The sequence below is a fragment of the Phoca vitulina genome, unplaced genomic scaffold, assembly GCF_004348235.1.
Source record: "Phoca vitulina isolate PV1807 unplaced genomic scaffold, GSC_HSeal_1.0 scaffold43, whole genome shotgun sequence".
Classification (NCBI taxonomy): domain Eukaryota; kingdom Metazoa; phylum Chordata; class Mammalia; order Carnivora; family Phocidae; genus Phoca; species Phoca vitulina.
In genome coordinates, this window is record NW_022589746.1 from 6135022 (window position 1) to 6155569 (window position 20548).

Below are 20548 nucleotides of genomic sequence, written 5' to 3' on the forward strand. Positions count from 1 at the left end.
TTAAAAAGTGTGGTTTGACCTTGACACTTCTGTCTAAACTCTATTTAAGGGTATTAAATAAAGTGTTGAAACAAAGGGTATTCAAATAAAGGGCTGAAATAAAATTTCTCATAAAAAATACAACTAAGGGCACCTGGGTGGCTCAGTCGGCTAAGCATCTGCCTTCGGCTCAGGTCATGATCCCGAGGTCCTGGGGACTGAGCCCCGCATCGGGCTCCCTGCTCAGCCCGGAGTCTGCTTCTGCCTCTGCCCCTTCCCCTGCTCCTGCTTTCAAATAAATAAATAAATAAATAAATAAATAAATAAATAAACAAACAAACAAATAAATAAAATCTTTAAAAATATAATTAAGAAATGAAAGTTATCTTTTCTTAGTTACATCAATGTATAGGGGAGCTAAAGAGAGAACCTATCTGGGTTACAAAGCAAAAAAGCCACCTATCTGAGCTCTGGTCATAAATATTTAAATTGTATAAAGAATAGGTCTTTATATCTATTTTTATGAAATTTATTCCCAATTTGAAGTGGCAGTGTATACAAAGATAACAGAGCTTGTGATATTTTACAGAAACGTTTACTACAACATGCACATTATGAAGTGTTTCAAACATATACATATTAAGTTTCATGCTGAATAAATAATCCCCCCAAATTAATTTTTATTTTTACATAAAAATATAATATTGCACTCTTAACAAGACCAGTTATTTTGCATATTTTCTCTTTAAATAAATGATGGAATTCAGCCTTAAAAAGACAAAGAAGACTGAGTAGCAACCCTATTCTAATAGGGGAATAATTCCATGTTCTTGGTAGAAAAAACGAAAGCCAGACAATAGCTGCAATTTTTTTTTTTTCTTAAACAAAGCAAATCACTTCAACGTGAATAGGAATCATCTCATCTCTGCACCTATCTGGACCTCAGAGTTCCAAGCTGGTCTGTGCAAATGATGATCTAAGTGCGGCCTGTGAAGCGTTCTTATGGACATACGCTGTCCCAGTGACAAGCACACGGGGCCGCTCGCTTCCTCTTTCCCGCATCTCCACAGCAGAGACGTTGGAATTGTGTTTTATACGGTTTTTAAGCAGAATGTTTCAGAAAGTCTGGAAGTTACAAAAGTAGTTCTGTAAACACCATATGAATTGAATTTCCATAACAAACACGCAAGTTTTTCTTATGCAGGAATACATATGTTTATCCTGTGGTAACATCTTACTATTTTACAGTGTTGTCAAAGCCAAAAAAGCAGCACCCCAAGTCAAAATAGAGCCATAATGGTAGAGACAGACTATGGTAGAGATTTTTAGGAATGCTGTCTTTATGGTGTGCAGGTTTTCTGTGGCGTATACTTAGATTTTTCTGTTGTTCCTAGAGTTCTCAGGCAGTACAGATTAGTAGAAACAGAGTGGACACAGTTTCCTATAAGAATTATTCTGCATCTTGTTGGAAACAAAGTAAGCTGTCTCATTTCTTTTGTAATTCTGTTTTGCGCAAGAAAACACACCCTGCACATTAGATTAAATGTCTTATCTAGAACGGACTCTTAATACCTGTGCCATCTTTCTGCACAGTGGAGGCTTTCTATTGCAAATTGTTAAGTATTCAGTGCTCTGTAAATGGTAGATATTAAAATAATTATCATTGTGTTTAAATCTTAGTGACTCAACTAAGTAAGGATATTCAATATCTAGTGTTATGGATTTTAAACAGGATTTTTACGAAAAAACAGAATGTATCTGAAATCAAATGTGTGTTTGTGGCTGTCAAAAAATTCTGGTTCCTCTTTGAGCTAAGAAGGCAACTGGAAAAAAACTGCCTGCCATCGAGATTCATTAGTAGTTTGTTTTTAGTATTCAGATATCCCATAAAATGGTGCAGAGGCACCTACGGAATAATCCACTTCTCAGAGAAAGCGCTTTGCAAGTTCTAACTTCTGATCCTCTTCTTTTCTTTACTTTGTGTGTGTGTTTGTGTGGGGAGGGTGGATTATCTTGGCATAAAACTTTTTAAATATAATTTTAAGAGTATTTTATATAAACAATTAGCTAACCAATTTAAATTCTCCTGGTCCTTTTGGCATAATAAAAAAAGGAGAGACCCTAATCCTTTCTTTTGAATACCCCTGTGGGTAAACACTTAAAGAATACGATTTTAATTTATCATGTAAGACTTGTATCTTGTTGGTTAGAACATACTTACACAACCCTCTAGATTATCACTAAATTAGAACAAAACTGTTCTCTCAGGACCTTGTGAAGCTGCAGAATGTTCTGCAGATTAAGAGAGTTGGTCATTATTTGGATGATTTGTTTGGTCATCCATTTCTTCAAGTTCAACCTCCTAAAACTGGTGAGGTCAACAAATCTAGCTTGGAGCTAAAGTGCTTTGGAGAAGCGAGGTTCTCTCTCATTCATCCAGCTGCGTAGCTGCTAAGGAAGGAATAGAACATTGGCTGTTTCAAGCGCTGCTGGTCCTTCCGACACCAGGCGATCACGGTCCCGTCACTATTCGCCGTGTACAGATGGTGGCCATCACAGGAAAATGTAAGGCTGTCAAAAGAAATCCCATGTGTACATTATCTCTTCAAATTGCATTAGCATATTGGTGATCATATAGAAATTACTGTAAAGAAGCTAAGATATCTTACTGGAGCAGAGAGACCAATAAAATGGCAGCTTACAACTCACTGGTTTCTGCGGTAATTCTAATATAGTTTAATTGCTCTGCGGGCAACTTCGTGAAGCTCATTCTAACTAGGTGATACAGAATAAAATCAGATCAAAGAGATCAGTACATTCCATTCCTTCTTTATATATTTTCTTTTACCACCTTGTTTATGCTCTTATTACTTAACAAATACTTGAGCATAGGAAAGTTTAGATAATATAACTGTGCTACATTTTCTCTTTATAGAAATAAATGATGATTATAGGGAGATAATTTATTTCCCTGAAAAAGGAAAAGGTAAAAATGTAATGTTAATAAATAATTAATTGGTGTTTGTTAAAATTTAAATTTAGTGCATTGAAAATAAATTTAATAAAGTATAATTTGAATCACTTATTTCCGATTGATTTTTAAAGTCAAATTTGTTGGTGGAACAAAGGGTAACTGGTTGTTTATCAATCTTTTCAAGCACACTCCTGCAGCTATCAATCACACCATTATGGTATTTTTAATAAGGAAGGAAAAAAATACAGTTTCTACAATTCAAAAACTTCCCTGGGCGCTCTCCCAAGATGCCTTCTATTAGACTCAGAGCTCCTGACTCAGAAATTAAGCTCCAGAAAGACATGGACTGTGTCTCCTTGCTGTTTAGGACTCTCATAGCATAGTTCACAGTCTGTGTGCTTTAATCTCTCTCTAACAAAAATAGTTACAAAGTATATTATGAAGAATCCGGGGGTGGTTTACCTTACAATTGGTTTATTTGATTTAGGAAATGTGATTTCCCGCACAGGCTTTAGGTCCCATGTACTCCACAACCTAGAGAGGGAAAAAGTCATCATCTAATTATGCAAACTAAAATTTCCTTCACTAAAAAAAACCCTATAATTTGTTAAAAATCATCTGGAAGGAAACACAATAAACAATAAACACAATAAACAACAGTAGCTACTTCTGGGAAGTTTGTAGGGGGTGGATGTGGGAGTAAGAAAACTTGGTAAATTTTCATATTGTTAATCTTTTAAACAATTAATAGACAATATACAATTTCAAAACTACACAAAAGCTAAGTTTATTACTTAAAAATAAAACAGGAATCAGTGAAGAACCTATATCTGAAGGTGATTTTAAATCTCTAAATATTAAATATGAACATGCCTAGATATTTAAAGCTAATTTTTGCAATTGCTGTGTCCTTATGAACAACAGCAAACAAAGGGAATCTAAACTCCTCTTACCTTACAATTCCATTCTCTAATCCCCCGGCAATCACATTGATAGATACTCCCTCAGGCTGGTTAGAGAAGGCAACAGAACAGATGATCTCCCTGCAGTGGACATGTCCAACGAGGTCCCCGTTCACTGTCCAGAGTCTGAGGTCACTGCCTCCACCAGCTAAAACACCCAAATTGTCCCACAGGTCACCAGAGCATGGGTACGTCAGAGCCCACAACCCTGGGTCCCAGCAGGGCAACCCGTGCACCGAGCTCATTTGTTTGAGTGATAAAATTTACAGGCAGCTCATGACTGAAGCTGTATAAATAAAATTACTACATAATAAGTCACAAAGGGCTCTGCATATTTATCTAGAGACAAGGACCAGTGGAAAAATAAAAATAAACAGATTAATTTAGAAATATAGAGCAACAAGGTAAATTAATCATATATCTTTGGGTAATCATATTTTAGCAAATGAACTGCCAAGGCTGAATTTGAAGGTACCTAGAAAGTTAAACAATCTGCAAAAACAGACGAAAATATTCTGTGAAACCATCTGTAAGAAGTGACTTATGTGACTTTTGAAGAAAAAAAAAGTTATAATAAAGATTAGCTCAGTTAAAGGTATTTCTTAAAGAAAAAAAAGATATCTAATTCCTCAGAGTGTCTAAGATTGAATCTTGTAGGTCAGTGACTTATTAGACTAATTTTTTCCTTTTCAAAGACCATGAGTAACTAAACTTTCTGGAGTTTTCCAGGGGGTGGGATAAACAGTAATTGCTTGCCATCTTCTATATTTGGGGCCTCATGATGATGTGTCTAGCCTTCTTTGGAGAAATATTCTCAAGCTGATAAAGACAGGTTAAGAGGCACGGTAAAGTTTGGGTGCCATAATGTTACTCCACTTAATTTTATCTCTCCATTAGAACTAAAAAGTGCAGACTTTAACTCTCTCCTTTATTAAGGCAATGAAAAGATTGCATAGATTTCCTATTTTATAGCAAAGAAACAAACTGTGCAAATACTTTTTTATGTCAAGATACGCTGAAGACCTTCAAATATCACAAACCCAAATGCCTTCTGTGTTGCAGCATTAGTCACAATAGCCAAGAAGTGGAAACAACCAAACATCCAACAACAGATGGGAGGTAGATGTGTACAATGGGGTATTACTCAGTCATGGAAAGTAATGAAGTTCTGCAACATGCTGCAACACGGAGGAGCCTTAACATGATGCTGAGGGAAATAAAAGGACATTAAAAAGACATAAAAGGACACAGACTGTATGAGTCCACTTAGATAAAATATCTAGAAATAGGCAAATTCATAGTGAGTGGAAGTAGAATAGTGGTTACCAGAAGTTTTGGGGCAAGGAGGAATAGAGTTATGGTTATGGAGTTTCTGCTTAGGGTGATGAAAAAGTTTTTGAAATAGTGGTTGCACCACATTGTGGGTGTGGGGCTGCCACTGCATCGTATACTTTAAAATGGTTCAGATAGCAACTATAACGTTAAACATATTTACCACATACGTAGAGAAAAGAAGGTTAACAAATGCCCAGTGTTTTACTTAAGATTTCCCACCGATTGGGAGAGATTACCTAAATAAAACATCAGTAGGTAGGAGTTCAATATACTAAAGAAATACAATTATAGACGATAAACTCCTCTTTTCCATAAGTAGATATTTCACTCTTTCTTTTGAATTTAATACTTGATAAAATATTTTAAACATTTATAAAGCAACCAGATGTGTGGTAGTAAGTTTAGAAGGCTTATCAAAGATATTGATGTAGGGGTTGATCATTCCCTGTAATCGATAGCTACTGCAGGCTCAGTCCTTCAAAACCAAAAATCTAAATGTGGCCCTTGACTCTCTGAAATATGGTACAGAACTCAATAGGCAAAGAATCACCCTAGCAGATTACCCAGCACCTCGGGCTACCACAAAACCAAGTAACTACTCATGATACTACAAATATCAAAACTGAGGCCTTCACTCAAGACCAGATTACTTTCATGTGTAATTTAGCATGTCAACTAAAAGTCAGAAAGTTGGGCATTCCTGAAAAAAAATATTTATTCTTCCTATACATCTTCAATGAAATTAAAATGAATTGGAGAATCACTGCCCACCCCGAATTTCATAATATTATATTAAATTTATAATGCCATTGGCAACACATGACCAGGCTATGAACCCTAGTTAAAAGGCATATATTTTGATCTAGTGGCAGAATGATTTTAAAAAAATACAGAAAACATCTATTATAATATTTACATAGTTTAATAAATTTCACATCTTATCATTATAAAAACCACATCTCATAAGGACTGGCAAATTATGATCAAGAGGAAAGAGCTCATCAGTGTAACTTCAGCCCCAACACAGAAATGTTATATACGTATGTGTAATGTGTATATACGTGCATACACACACATATAACATATATACACAAACATACATATGTTTTATTTAAATTTTGATTTTAAAATTACCTGGATGGTACTCACTAATGGGTCAAGATGTTTGATAGGCTAAATCTGATAACTTTCCTTCCTTCTTGGACTCTAAGACTAGGAGGATAAACTCTAGTTTGGGTCACTAAACATAAGTTTGGCCTCTCTTTAAAAAAATCATTATTTTTATTATGTTCTCTATATACCAAATTCTTATGACTTCTCTTGTATATGTACCAAGAGGCCTTAAAAAAGTGGAGAAGGCCTTTTTGTTCATACTGGAAAAAAAAGTTCTAGCCATTACTCTCTTATGCTGTGCACTCCCCAGGGACACCTGAATACCCTACTAGCGAGTTAGTAATTGCAGCAAAAGTAATTTTGTTTCTTGTTCCCTTAAGACTGGCTGATATAACATCACAGATATAAATCACTACTGGCAGCAGGAAAGTAATTAACTTTACAAAATTCAACTCCCTAAGGATCAGTCCTAACTTTCAAATGTTGCCAAAACAAGAAAGTAGAGAACACTATATAAATAATCATTATATTATTCCCCCAGATTCCCCTTTGGTATGACATACTAAAAGCTGCTAATGTACAAATCAAGGGAGAACAATTAGCAAAAGTCATCAATCATCTACCCACACTTGTATTATCAAAGTCAACGGTTCAAAATCTTTCCCCTTAGTTATGACAATTAGGAAATAAAAATGTTTCCATGGCATTATTTTGTAACTGGATGTTAAGATTGGCAAATGCTTCATTCCTGATACCTTTAAAGCATGACTGAAGACATTACTTCTCCGGAATATAAGAATTAATGAATGTTTTATAAAATCAACAATAAAACTCCAAGAGATAGCTGTAGTATAATAAAAAATAAACATTTGGTCTTTGTCCCAGTCCCTGGCATAGAGCTTCTGAAAACCCTTGTAATTGACTATCTTTTGTCTGCTAACAAGCTGACTCCTAGGCGGTAGGCCCTAGATAGCTTCAGGATGGGGGCCTGTTACCAAGACAAACCCGCCATGAGGTTAGGAGGTTAGAATTTACAGTACCTCCCCACCTCTGGGGACAGAGATAGGCTGAAGATTGAGCTCAAGTACCACAGCCACTGATTCAATCAACCGTGCCTACAGAAGGAAACCCCAGAAAAATCCCTAAGTAACAGGGCTAGGAGGGCTCCCGAGCTGGTGAGCACATTCATGTGCCAGGAGGGAGGTGCACTCTGACTCCACCCAGACAGGCCCTCTGGATCTCCCCCTATATACCTCTTCAGCTGGCTGCTCATTCTTTTTTTTTTTTTTTTAGAGAGAGAGCAAGAGTGAGGTAGGGGGAGGAGTAGAGGGAGAAGGAGAGAAAGAATCTAAAGGAGGCTCCCCCAGCCTGAGCCTGAAGTGGGGCTCGATCTCACAATCCTGAGATCATGACCTAGGCCGAAATCAAGAGTTGACACTCAACCAACTGAGCCACCCAGGCGCCCCTGGCTGTTCATTTCTATCCTTTGTAATAAACTACTGTAGTTAAGTATAATGTTTGACTAAGTTCTGTGAACTTGGTCGGGGGTTGGGAACTCCCAAATTTGCTAACTTTAAGTAGTTAGTGTCAGAACCAACCATTGTTGAGCACCCAGATGGTGTCATAGGATTGGAGAACTGTTGGGTGTCAGAAAAAAACCAAACAATATAAAACATGCAAGCAAAGGATAGAGGACCACTCACTATAGATACGTCAAAGATAATCTATACTGAGTGGGCAGAAAGATAATTTTTCAAAGGATTCTTTCGATGTTAAGATCCTTAAGAATAGAAATGCAAACAGAAAATTTATGAATTTTCCAACTGTTCTTTCCTGCTGCATGCGTCAAGTTTTTATTTTTATTTTTATTTTTTTAAATATTTTATTTATTTATTTGAGAGAGAGAGAATGAGAGAGAGCGAGTACATGAGAGGGGGGAGGGTCAGAGGGAGAAGCAGACTCCCTGCCGAGCAGGGAGCCCGATGCGGGACTCGATCCAGGGACTCCAGGATCATGACCTGAGCCGAAGGCAGTCGCTTAACCAACTGAGCCACCCAGGCGCCCATGCGTCAAGTTTTTAAATATGTACTACTTGAAAAAACAAAACCTAAAAACATAACCTCTGATGAGGAGAGATAACTCTGTCATGTAAATTTCAAGGCAAATTATACCTCCATTTATTATAATATAGTACTGTTCTCACTCAGGGACTGGAAGATACATATATTCAAAGCTGATCATTGGCTGATGCTTTGCACTTATGTTACGGGGAAGGTAGTAAAGTTAGTAGTTAAAAAGCAGAAGCCAAAAAAAAAAAAAAAAAGAGAGAGAGAAACAAAAGCCAAGAAACTCAGATAATTATGTAATAATAACTTGTTTAACTTACATGTGCCCAAATGCAATCTTTCATATATCAGAAAAAGTTAAATTATGACAATATTAACTTTTGCATAAGTTGGTCCCTAAATTGATGAACTCGCTCTTGGACCTTACTGTATTTTAACACACAAATACGCTATTACTACAGTACTTAGATGAGGTTAGGGACCTGAGAGACGGAATCCATCAGCTTAACCTACACGGGAGCCAGCTAATGACTCTGTGCTTTGGTTCTGGGCTCGCTCACCCGAATCACACACAGTGGCGATGTCACCGGTCGTTTCGCTAGCAGAGACGGCTGTGACTGGGCTTTTGTGTCCCGCCAGGCTCTGTACATAGCACAGCCTGAAAGACCAAAGACAAATTTGCAGCTGATCATTAAATATATTTAGATTCTCTGGTATAATTCCTTCCCTCAGTGTCTGGACCTATTATTCATAAGGCATTCCCCACTGTATTCCTAACTGATCTTTTGATTTCAATACGATTACAAAGTAAAGTTTGTATTTCATGCTTAAAATTATCATAATGTAAAGATCTTATTTTAGTGCATCTGTTTCACACAGGAAGAACTGAAACATAAAGGCGGCAGTGTTTGAGTGGGAGACCTTCTTCCGTACCTGTTTAAATCCCATATGATGCAGGTTCCATCTCTGCTCACACTTATCATTATACTGTAGGGCTTGCAAACAAATAAGCTGGTTATCTCTTCTGTGTGCCCGTACAGATGTATCTGAGACTCCATTTCTATCTCTGAGGGCTGAAATTGAAAAAAGTCAGTGAAGTACAAGATAAAAAGCATGACAAAAGTTTTCCTAGTACTGTGTCTCAAAAATAAGAAAAACTCAAGGGACTCAAACATTCTTCTCAAGCATATCATGTTTTAATCCTTTGCAGTTCAACTCTTTCCTAAAGAGTAAAACTAATTAAACACTAAAACATGTTTAATTGTCCATAATTTCAAGAATTAAAATGCTTTTTCATTTTTTGTCTTCTTGTCCAATCTTGGTCCAAATACATACAAATATTTTTATAGTTATGATAACTGCCATCCATGTAATTTTATATTTTGTGTTTAAACATTCTCCTATAAGCATTTTCTATTTTTGACATTGTCTTCAAGATGATTTTAATGGTGTTATAATACTCTATACAGTTGATATACCATAATTTACTTGAGCATTTTTACAGATAGACATTTAAAGTTGTTTCTAGTATTTTCCAAATTATAGATGCCATAATTAAATCCTTCATGTGTAAAAGTTTAGTTCTTCTGAATTATTTCTTTAGAATAAATTTCCAGAATCCTACTAGTGGGTCAGTGAATACTAATAATTTTATAGTGTACTTTCCAAAGGCATTGTACCAAGTCATGATGCCACCAAGAGTGACATTACCTGTCCATAGTTACAGATTGGTTTTCTCAATGAGACGTTGCAAACCGGTGTTCCAAGGGCCACGTTGGCTCACAGACGCCAGATGTCTATACAAGGTTTGACTCTTGTTTTCATTAAACTAAGCTATTTATTGTCTTAAAGTATTTCAATATTTCCACTCCAAAGGATATAGAAAAGTAGAAAGAATAAGAATAATAAAAAGCTGTATACTGACACTCAGTTAAACTAATCCTAATATTTTATATGATTGATTTTTTAAACAGAGAAAAAAATTAAACATTACCCAGTTTGTGTACTGTTCTATTTCCTCTCTTGTCAGAAATTACTACCATCCTGAATTTTGTATTTGTTTTCCACGTACATAGAACATATGTTCTACTATATGTTGCCATAACCATAAACAACATATTGTATGATTTTTCATGCTGACAAATCACTTTCTATATGTGCTATTATTCTTCAGGTATCTTTTGCATCTTGCCTTTTTGTTCACCACCGTTGTAGAAATATATCTGTGTTGATATATTAGCTGCCGCTCATCCATTTTAAGTGCTATATTCCAGGGTTTTATTCACATAAAAATACATATTTTACACTAAAAGGATCAAATGACCAGGCAATACCAGCTCACATTCTTTCTTGGAACAACTGGCTTCAGCCGTGTGGCAGTTGGTTCTGTTTAGCTAGGACACGTGACGCTCAACCACACACAATCACAGAGAGGAGATGTGCTTTCACAAGGCCCAGAGTCCCAGGTCTGAGCCCCTGCTATCTCTCCTTGACTGTGACCCACCCCCACAAGGCCAGGCGTCTGCAAGGCCAAAGGCCCGAGACCAGAACCCTTTCAGACCGTGCTTCAGGGTACCTGGGACCAAGGAACTCCCTGATGGAAAAGGCCTGAGCCCCTTCTTTTTCTGCCTGAGCTCTGCAGCACTTGAGTTTGTGACTCACTTCATATTCTAAGTCTCTGAAAATTTCCCAACTTCTAAATGTCAATCAAGGTTGCTTTAAATTGCATTTCTTTTATTATAACCAAATTTAACTTTTTCACATATTCATTTTCTTACGTGTAAATTTGTGTGCTTGGTTTTGTGTATTTGTTACTACATTTAAAAAAATTATTTGGGGGTGCCTGGGGGGCTCAGTCAGTTAAGCCTCTGACTACCCACTAAGTGGAGAGTCTGCTTCTTTGCCTCTCTCTCTGCCCCTCCCCCTGCTTGCAAGCTCTCTCTCTCTCTCTCTCTAAAATAAATAAATCAATCATTAAAAAAATGAAAATAAAATAATTATTTGGAGGAATTCCTCTACTTGTGAAATAGTATGCAGATATCTTCCTTGTTTCTGCTGGACGACCTGGACCACCATACCAGTCTACGGACACCCAAGCCAAAGTCAAGTCTTGAGATCGGGACAACCCAGGCTGTAATTCCATACAAGAGGTGGCCTGACTGGACTCATCCTCACTCTTCGGGTGTAGTCCTTCAGGGACCAGCCTTTGGAGAAGGGCCTCCTGGGAACTCTCCAGCTTGCTCAGTCCCTGGGTATTGTTATCTGTTCCTCTCACAAGAGCTGTCCAAGGACAGTGTCAGTACTCCAGGACTGACAAATGCCCTCCAGGTGAGAGCCCCCCTGCTTATTTACCTCTCTGGCCTGGGAATTCCCTACTAGCTTGTCAGCAATTTGATGCTTTAATCACACACACACATACACACACACACACACACACATTATGTGTGTGTATTTTTTTTTTACTCCATGATCAAGAATATTATTTATAGGGTAAACACAGCATAGGAACCCTATAGTGGTTGTTGATGGTTTTATAGATCTTATACTTTAAAATGATTGTAAGAGTTAGCATTACTAGATTCCCTGACAGGTCGGAAAACAATTTCCATGGACAAAATAGGAACCATGGACTACTTCATTTAAAAATGCTCTTGAGGGGCGCCTGGGTGGCTCAGTCGGTTAAGTGTCCGACTCTTAGTTTCGGCTCAGGTCATGATCTCATGGGTCATGAGATCGAGTACCGTGTCCAGCTCCATGCTCCGCGGGGAGTCTGCTTGAAGATTATCTCCCTCTGCCCCTCCCCCCACTCACTCTCTCTCTCTAAAATAAATAAATAAATCTTCTAAAAAAATTGCTCTTGGATGACATACTACCACCTCAGATAAACCTCATATATACTCTCTGGCCACCACCGATTCAGAGAATGGAAATATAGGTGTTCATTTATATGAAGATGAGGTGGCCATACTATTTAATTAGTGAAAAAAAATGACTCAAGAGCAACTATTTATCACTTTTAGAAGACACTCCAGGCTTTCTGACATCTGGCCCCCACTCTGTGCTCTTCATTCTCAGAGCACACACATCAGTGTCCTGCAGTAACCTGTACATGCTTGTCTCCTGCAAAGAGCCCTGCACCAAAGCCCACCCTTAGCTGGCACCCTTGACTCCCGTCTCATACCCTACAGTGGGCTTCCCAAAATGCTGGCTGGATCATATTACAACTGCTTAAAACATTTTAATGGGATCTTAGGCTAAGAGACGGAAACAATACTATGGTCACATTTATACCCCAAGGATCGTGGGAAAGAACCTTAATAAGAGTTTAAAAGGGAGTAAACTTGGACAGAAAAGTAAGAGGAACCTAGCATCACCCCATGCTAGGAAGACTGGTTTCATCCAGTAGAACATATTTAATAATATAATGGAGAAAACTGTAATGGGGGGGCAGAAGCAAAAGAAAGGTCTAGAATAAAATGATAATTATCTCAGTTCTAGAAGAAAAGGATAATTATCACCCTAAATTTGCCACTTATCCTCAACAGCACCACAGAGAGTTGATTCAAGAAAGGAACAACAGTAAATTAAGAGAAGTATTGCATAATATGTCTTTTCTTCACTAGACTGTTTTATAATTTAATTTTCAAATCCTGGAAATTCAGCAAATGGCTAAAATAAATTTCTTCCAGTAAGTGGTGGAAATCAAGATGGGCTACTTGGATTTTGCTATAGTCCAGAGACTGTAGGAAGGTTAAATATTAGGTGTTCTCAGCTTCCAAATTTTACAGAATCTTGCAGTGTACTCCTAAGCATTCAGGCCGACACCAAGAACACAGGCAAACAAGTATCACAATGTCATGAAAAAGTCTAAATACAAAACAGATCATGACTCAAAATATTACATCTTTGACACCAAAAGATAGGACTGTTATAATTATTTTCAAAAATTTTCATGATCCTAGTAAACCTAAAACTAAAGAGTCAGATATGTGACCTTTTATATTTTAAGAGCTTATGTGAAAAAAAGATTAAAGAACAAAAAATTGAAGCACAAACATTTTCAGTTACTCTTGTACTAATGAATTATACTTCAGGAGCCTTTTCTTCTTCTCCCGAACATGAAAACCCTAAACTGCCCACGAAGTGCACCCAGGACCTACCGTGCTGCTGGTAAACCTGTTGGCGTAGGCCGTGATGACCCCACACTTGCTCCCAGCGAACAGGTGGCAACTGTCAGGCACCCAGGCACAAGTTGTGACCTGTGAGGCAGGACAAACCAAAGACCGTCGTGTTCAGAAAGCTTGAGAAGTGTTTCTACTTCCCTGATGGTTATTTAAAAGACATACAGCCACAAAATGTAATAAACATTCTACTTGAACCGATTAAAAATGTACAAGATATAATAATACTCTGTAACGTTAAGCCAGATGTCTAAAGGCTGTTTCCGAGTTAAAATGTATTACATCATCATCTATGATTTTACATTTTTCTGTACACACACACACACACGGCCACTTGTTCCTTAGAAATTTAAACAAAATGATCCAGGATTGACTAGATCCAAGGTTAAGTGTGTGTGTAATGTGCATGTGTATGTGGTTTCACACATTTCCCTGATTTTTACTTTTTTTTTTGCCTTTTTCTGCTTTTGGTGGGGAATTGGGGTACATACAAAGAGACAGGTATTGCTTCTAACAGTTCTAAAGATGGTTAAATAGGAGAAGAAAGAAAGATAAGTGTGGGGAAAAAAATCTCAGGTTATTCCTTTGGGATTGTAATCCCTTCAGTCCTAACCATGGAGGTGCTATTCAAGGCCACTCAACTCTCTGGCCCAATAAGTCTTCCTCTGGCTCTGGGCACCAGCTGATCCCCAGCGCCGGTCCCCAGCGCCTCAGCTCCCATGGGCCCCTTCTCCAGTCCCACCTGTCCCACAGCCCGCACTCCCCTCACGCTGCACTGTGCTAAGCAGACAGAGGTCATCAGCCACAGATCTGAGCCCCTTCCTTCCTTTGTGCCTCAAGCGTCTCGGTGCTTCTCCTGATTTAAAGGAGGAAGCCCCTCTGCTTTTCAGGGCAGCCTGACACCATACCCAGAGTTCCTCAGAACCCTGTCCTCGCTCTCAGAATTTCAAGCTGTCTTTTGCTGGCTTCTTCCCCTCAAGTGTCTGCTACCTTAAAAATTACTTGCTTTCATCTTGGCTCTTCTTAACTTTTGATACATCACCAGAGTCCACTGGACCCAATTTCATTTTTTGAATTTCTTTCTTGAATAGTTCTAACTATTTGTAAGGATTACTATTTCATGACTTCTATTCTTTCTTAGAGGTCTTCCAAAGAACAAAGAGAAAAAATATATACATATATTTTTATATATAGAATAAAACGCAGTCTTGCAATTACCATATGGGTCTACTGAACCCTTTCATAAACCTAAGTTACATTACAGGGTTTTAATAATTTCATCTTCCCTCTGTCTCAAAACATTTTGCTGTTTCATCACTGTAGGAATTATTTCATGACTACTCAACAATTATTCCCAACTCTGCTAGAGCAAAACAAACAGGAAAATGCAGAATGATGGATCTCCTGGAAGGATAATGTAATCTGTGAAATAAACTGTCATCTTTTGGTTTTCTGATTGTACTGTCCAAAGAGTGGTATCATCTTTCAAGAAAATATAAAGGAAGACTGGAGACACTGCTTAGTACTCTGCTTTTAGCTTTTATTGAACACAACTGGGAATTCAGAATTTTTCATGTTCTACTGATAATAGAAAAGAGAACAAAACTGACAGAGGACTAGGTTTCACGATTATGACATCAGTCAGAAGGTGAAGGCAAAGAGACGGCAGCACTCTAATCTCTAATGATGAGACCATGATCGTAGAAGTGAGATCTGAGTGTGGGTCCTCAATACGATAACATCCTGGATGAATTTTCTCAAACTACAGAACTACTGAGTGGACAATATATTTCTAAGGATGAAAATGGAATAGGGTGCTCTTATCCAGGCAGTCATTTGAGTGGAAGTTCTTTATCACAGAGTATTTTGCTAAAAGAATCTGGACAATCCTGTTTTGCTAAAAGGACTTATGACAGTGTTCTTTCACCTTTAATGATGCTTGTGTACCAAACTTTACATGATAGAAGTAATTTTGCAATGCTCAATTTTTTTTTTTTTTTTAAAGATTTTATTTATTTGACAGAGAGAGACACAGCGAGAGAGGGAACACAAGCAGGGGGAGTGGGAGAAGGAGAAGCAGGCTTCCCGCCGAGCAGGGAGCCTGACGTGGGGCTCGATCCCAGGACCCTGGGATCATGACCTGAGCCGAAGGCAGACGCTTAACAACTGAGCCACCCAGGCGCCCCTGCAATGCTCAAATCCTTATTAAAATTTCTAATAAGGTTGTTTTCCAATGTCCTTATGCTGCTTACTTTTGTTAGTTTACTGATAACCAGATAACAAAAGGTGATAACCATTTTTTCAGGTACATTGAGAGTTAAGTGAATAAGTCATTGCCTTCCTTTCTTTCACTGATAAAAATCCCCACAAGTAGCAACTTACTCCATTTCTAACGTGCTCAGGGAATGCGGAAATGTTAGGGCACATGAATAGGCAGGAGATGTTATGTAGGCAATGGGAGTCAGGAAATGGCAAAAGAATTTCCCATGGAAAGAAAGACAGTCACAGAAAGAGGGTTTAACATACAATTTTGTACGGGAAAGAGTTGTGGCATTATTGTGTGTGTGTATATTGTGTGTGTGTATATATATAGTGTGTGTGTGTGTGTGTGTGTGTGTATAGTATATATACAGTATATATACAATTGGAAACATTTTTACAACAGCTTCAGGAGAGAGTAGTGGGGAGTATGATTACCTCAGTTTCAAAGAGGTGGAAAGAACCTCAAGTTTGGAAAGGTTAAGGTGCTCGCCAAAGGCTACAGAGTAAATAATAAAGCCTAGACACTAACACAGATCTGAGGGCTTTAGTTGGGCCTGATGCTCTTTCAACCCATTGTGATGCCTACACACCCAGTCTATTTAGCAAAAACCAGGTACAGAGGATGGCACTCTGGTTATAGAAAATGACACAGTGACAAAAGGCACGTGAACACTGAGAAGAAAGCAGTGTTGATTTTGTTCCAACACTGTGCCAATCGCTGATGCTGACTAGATGATTATAATACCGTCTCAGTGAGATACTGTGGAGAAGACAAATTTTGGGGACACAGAATAGAAATAGTCAGGAAGTCTGAGCACTGTAAACAAGGCCTAAGTCCAGTGTCATAAGCTTCTGGACTGGATTAACTGCAGAATATTAAAGACTAGCTGCTATCAGTCTGACTCCTTTCTAGAGCATTACACTTAATTATTATGATAAAGTACTTTGTAAAAACATTTACCTGATATTGTTGTGAACTTTGTATAAAGTTTATTGGAGGCTCGCTTTGTTTACTCTTCAACCTTAAAATGTTATCAGCGTATCCCCAGCTCAGGATGGCTGACCACTGAATGTCAGTACTGTTCATGCTTCTCACACCTCAAGAAGAAGAAATAAAAGTATCAGATTGCCGCCGCTCAACTGTTATTTGACAGCCCCCCAAAATGGCGGGTTAAAAGCTGAAGTTTACATAGCAGAACACAGTATCTTTCCAGAGCAAATCATCTTTGTATTCATAAGATAGACCGACTTAAGTTCATTTTATTCCTTTAATGCTAATGGGATTCTAAGAGTGGAACTAATTCCTTTTCACTCATGGTGTTTTGGTTAGGGCTTATTTGATTTAGTACTAAAATGTCTGTTAAGAAATTTTTATGGAAGACAATGATAGTCAAGCTTACTCTGGTCATATTCTGTGACACTTTTACTTCTAAAAATAAATACAAACTAGACACTGTTTAAATAACTTTGTAGCCACCACCTGCTGACAAATCAGTATGGACAACTATCAATACTAGAAAAAACATTGCTACCCTAGAGAAGCAACAGCGGTCCTGGGAAGGCGCCATTTAATCCTGTCAACTGCCAGGGCTTTGCACAGCAGACTTTGATTTAACGAGGTCCTGCTCCTTTCCTCTTTCTCTTTTTTACAACACAGTTTTATGTCCGTTGGGATAAAGATTTGGACATTTTGACATCCCTTTTCAGTACTATTCATAATCTATGCCTTGTTGGTATGCTGAATGTGGCCAATGCAGCATAAATGCTGTAACTGGTGCTGTCCTTGAAATTTGCATTGCTTAAGTCCCTTAAGGAGAGAGAATGAGCTTTATTTATTCCAGCACCTAGCAAAATAAGGCCACATATAAGGGAATGAAACAAATACATACTTGTTGAAAGAATCAACAGCACAGTGAAAATGTAATTCACAGATTTTTGTTTTCTTTTGTTGAGTACAATACCAAATGTTGACATCAGTTTGGCAATAAAGGAACTGGAATATACTCACTTAATAAAAGCTCCTCTAAATATAAGCTGCTAGGGAAAGGAACCACATTCTGTGAGGCTCAGGGCCTCTCAAATTCATTCTGTAATGCCTGGCATATAGTGGGCACTCAATAGCCCACGTGCTCAATGAATGAAGTACATCTAGTAACTGCCCCCAGTTTCTCATTCCATCACTTACAAGATGCACCATCTTTTTTTTTTTTTTTTTTTTTTTAAGAAAAATAAACTTCTCCTTTACCTACTAGGACAGTGAATCTTAAACATGAGTTTGCACGAAAATGGGTGTTTCCAGCATGCCTAGGCTCGGACTCAAGCCCCAGAGATTCTGACACGGTGTGGCTCAAATGAGACCCAGGCAAGTATACTTTGGAAAAAAAAAGCATCTCAGGCAACTTGGAGGCACAATTTTCAAGTAAGGGTTTAAGGTCATCAAAACCGCCGCAGTTACATTGTTCTGTGCATGTATAGCTCAGCAAAACCATACAGTTACTTGATAAAGCAGCGCTCGGCACCTTGCAGCTGTAGCACGTGACCCGACCCCCCTCTGCAAGCGGGGCTCTCACAAGCCAGTATGGGGTGGGTGAGCACTCCTCTCGTGCACTGTAAGATGCTGGGTGCAGCAGTGAGAGCTCGCACAGTCCCCGGGGCCCCGGGGGCCGGGGTGCTTACAGCCTGATGGACCTTTACTGAGCACTTAGAAGGAGTCAGGCACTATGCATTCCCTACATTATTTCATTTAATCTTTACAGTAAATTACCCTGTGAGGTCAATCCTTTTGTTATTCCCGACTTATAGATCAAAAGCCAGGATTTAGAAGGTTTAAGTAATTTTCTCAAGGTCAAACAGCTACAGTATCAGAGCTGGGATGCAAACTCATTGTATCTGTTGTATTATACTGTTGTGTATTATAATCTGTTGTATTATACTACTTCCCCACACAACCTAGATGCTGGCAAGCCCCAAATACATTCTACAAGGGAATAAAGCATAATTTGAATGAACACAGCTATTAAGGGCACTGACTATAGTGGCACAAATAAGATAGGTTGAAAATTACATTTGACATATTTAAGTCCCATCATGCCAAGCGGTAACACCAGCCCTTTCTCTTCTGCTCAACAGAAACAAACTTCAATCCACTCTAATTAATTTTTTAAATATAAATTACTGACACATTTTGGTACTTTAAGTATTATTAGTAGTAAATTATTTGTAACACACCTCACAACTAAATGCAACACTGATATTACAGTAGTTATGATTAGACAGATTTATCTGATCCTATTAATTCACTAAATTTAGATAAAATGATAAGCAGCCTCTCTTACTACTAACAAGTATAAAGGCGATCATTGATTCCTGATATAAACAAGAGTAAGTCTACAAAGAACTGTGGTCCAGCCAGCACACTTAATTTCTTTGAGTGCCCTCTGCTCGGCATGGGTACTGTACCCTTATAGTGCAAAGCTGTACGTGGTGGAAGGCTCACGGACCCCAAGGAGCGAAGTGCGTCAAAGATCATTTTAAACCCAAACAGTGTGACTGTCTGGAAGCATCTAGTGCACACGCTGGCTTTTAGACACATCTGCACACAGCTGATATGAACAGGCGAGCATCCTCATTGATTTTAGTGCCCAAGCCCAGGCCTAGGAAGTAGGGAGAGTTCTTTTACATTGAACGAAATGGTTAATTACATTAACCATAAAGTAATTACAGCACTTTTCCATGTGTTGTTGTTAGCGAGTTAGTGCACAGAGGGTGAGAAAAGGATTGCTTTCCAGGCATGCCTATTTTTACAACCTGTTTTCAAGGCTATCATGACTTCCTTGTTTTGTTTTGTTTGTTTTAATCTCATGACTATCCCTTCTGAGGTACTAGCTTTGCTGGCCAAATAACTCTGCCTGTTCTGGGAGTCAAGAGCCTCAAAAGGTCCATTTCTAGAAGACTGATATTGTTTTCATCTTGTGAACATAACCATTTATTCTTGTCTCTGACTCCTCCTCTCATTTCAAATGGCACTGCATTTAATCTCCCCCTTTTCCCCCACCATGTGGTATGTTTAATTCCTACTTTGCACTAAATAACCACAAATTTGAACAATTTTTCACCATGGATTCAAAACTTACAAATAAAATAGTGGCACAGATAACCTGGAAACATCAAATCTCATGAAAAATACACCTAGAGTGATTCTCATTATGTTTTCTTTTACCTTGTTCTTTGCTGTATGTCATCAGAAGACAGAAATTTTGGGACAAACCACAGATGGCTCTGGTGGGCAGAGCCTGGAGAGAACCAAATCTTTCTCCGTGGGGCTGGCTGAAACAGACCACAGGTACCGGAGCACTTGGAGAACCTACATACTCCCCCCACTTCAAGCCTTTTATCCATGACAAAGGACTCTAAAACAGAGGAAAATAAAAAGTATGATTTTTTTAAAAAGGTAGTAAATATAGAATGACTTCTAACTTAAATTCTAAACAAAGAGTAAGCAACCTGATTATAAGCCCTTTGTAGGCAAGAATTATTTAAATTTTTTTTTGCTTCCCCCATACTTAGCATATAGAAATATATGCTCCTTGTTGCTAGACACAGCGACGAAAATATAGACGAAGCCCAGGCCTCATGGAGTTGTCTTCCAGCTGGGATGAGGGGCAGACAAGAAATAAA

At 38.2% G+C, this 20548-nt stretch overlaps 1 protein-coding gene across 6 annotated transcripts in view; it reads right to left on the minus strand.

The window, feature by feature from the left end:
- Positions 1-402: 402 nt before the first annotated feature.
- LYST (lysosomal trafficking regulator) overlaps positions 403-20548 on the minus strand; it is a 185730-nt gene continuing 165584 nt past the window's right edge. For all 6 annotated transcript variants that reach the window (XM_032430448.1, XM_032430445.1, XM_032430449.1 and 3 more), the window contains 8 exons: positions 20091-20280; positions 16833-16969; positions 13589-13687; positions 9363-9502; positions 8990-9087; positions 3907-4063; positions 3416-3487; positions 403-2550 (listed from right to left, as the gene is read on the minus strand). In XM_032430448.1, the coding sequence (XP_032286339.1) occupies positions 2412-2550; positions 3416-3487; positions 3907-4063; positions 8990-9087; positions 9363-9502; positions 13589-13687; positions 16833-16969; positions 20091-20280 (1032 nt within the window). In that variant the 3' untranslated portion in view covers positions 403-2411. The remainder of the gene's footprint in view (positions 2551-3415; positions 3488-3906; positions 4064-8989; positions 9088-9362; positions 9503-13588; positions 13688-16832; positions 16970-20090; positions 20281-20548) is intronic.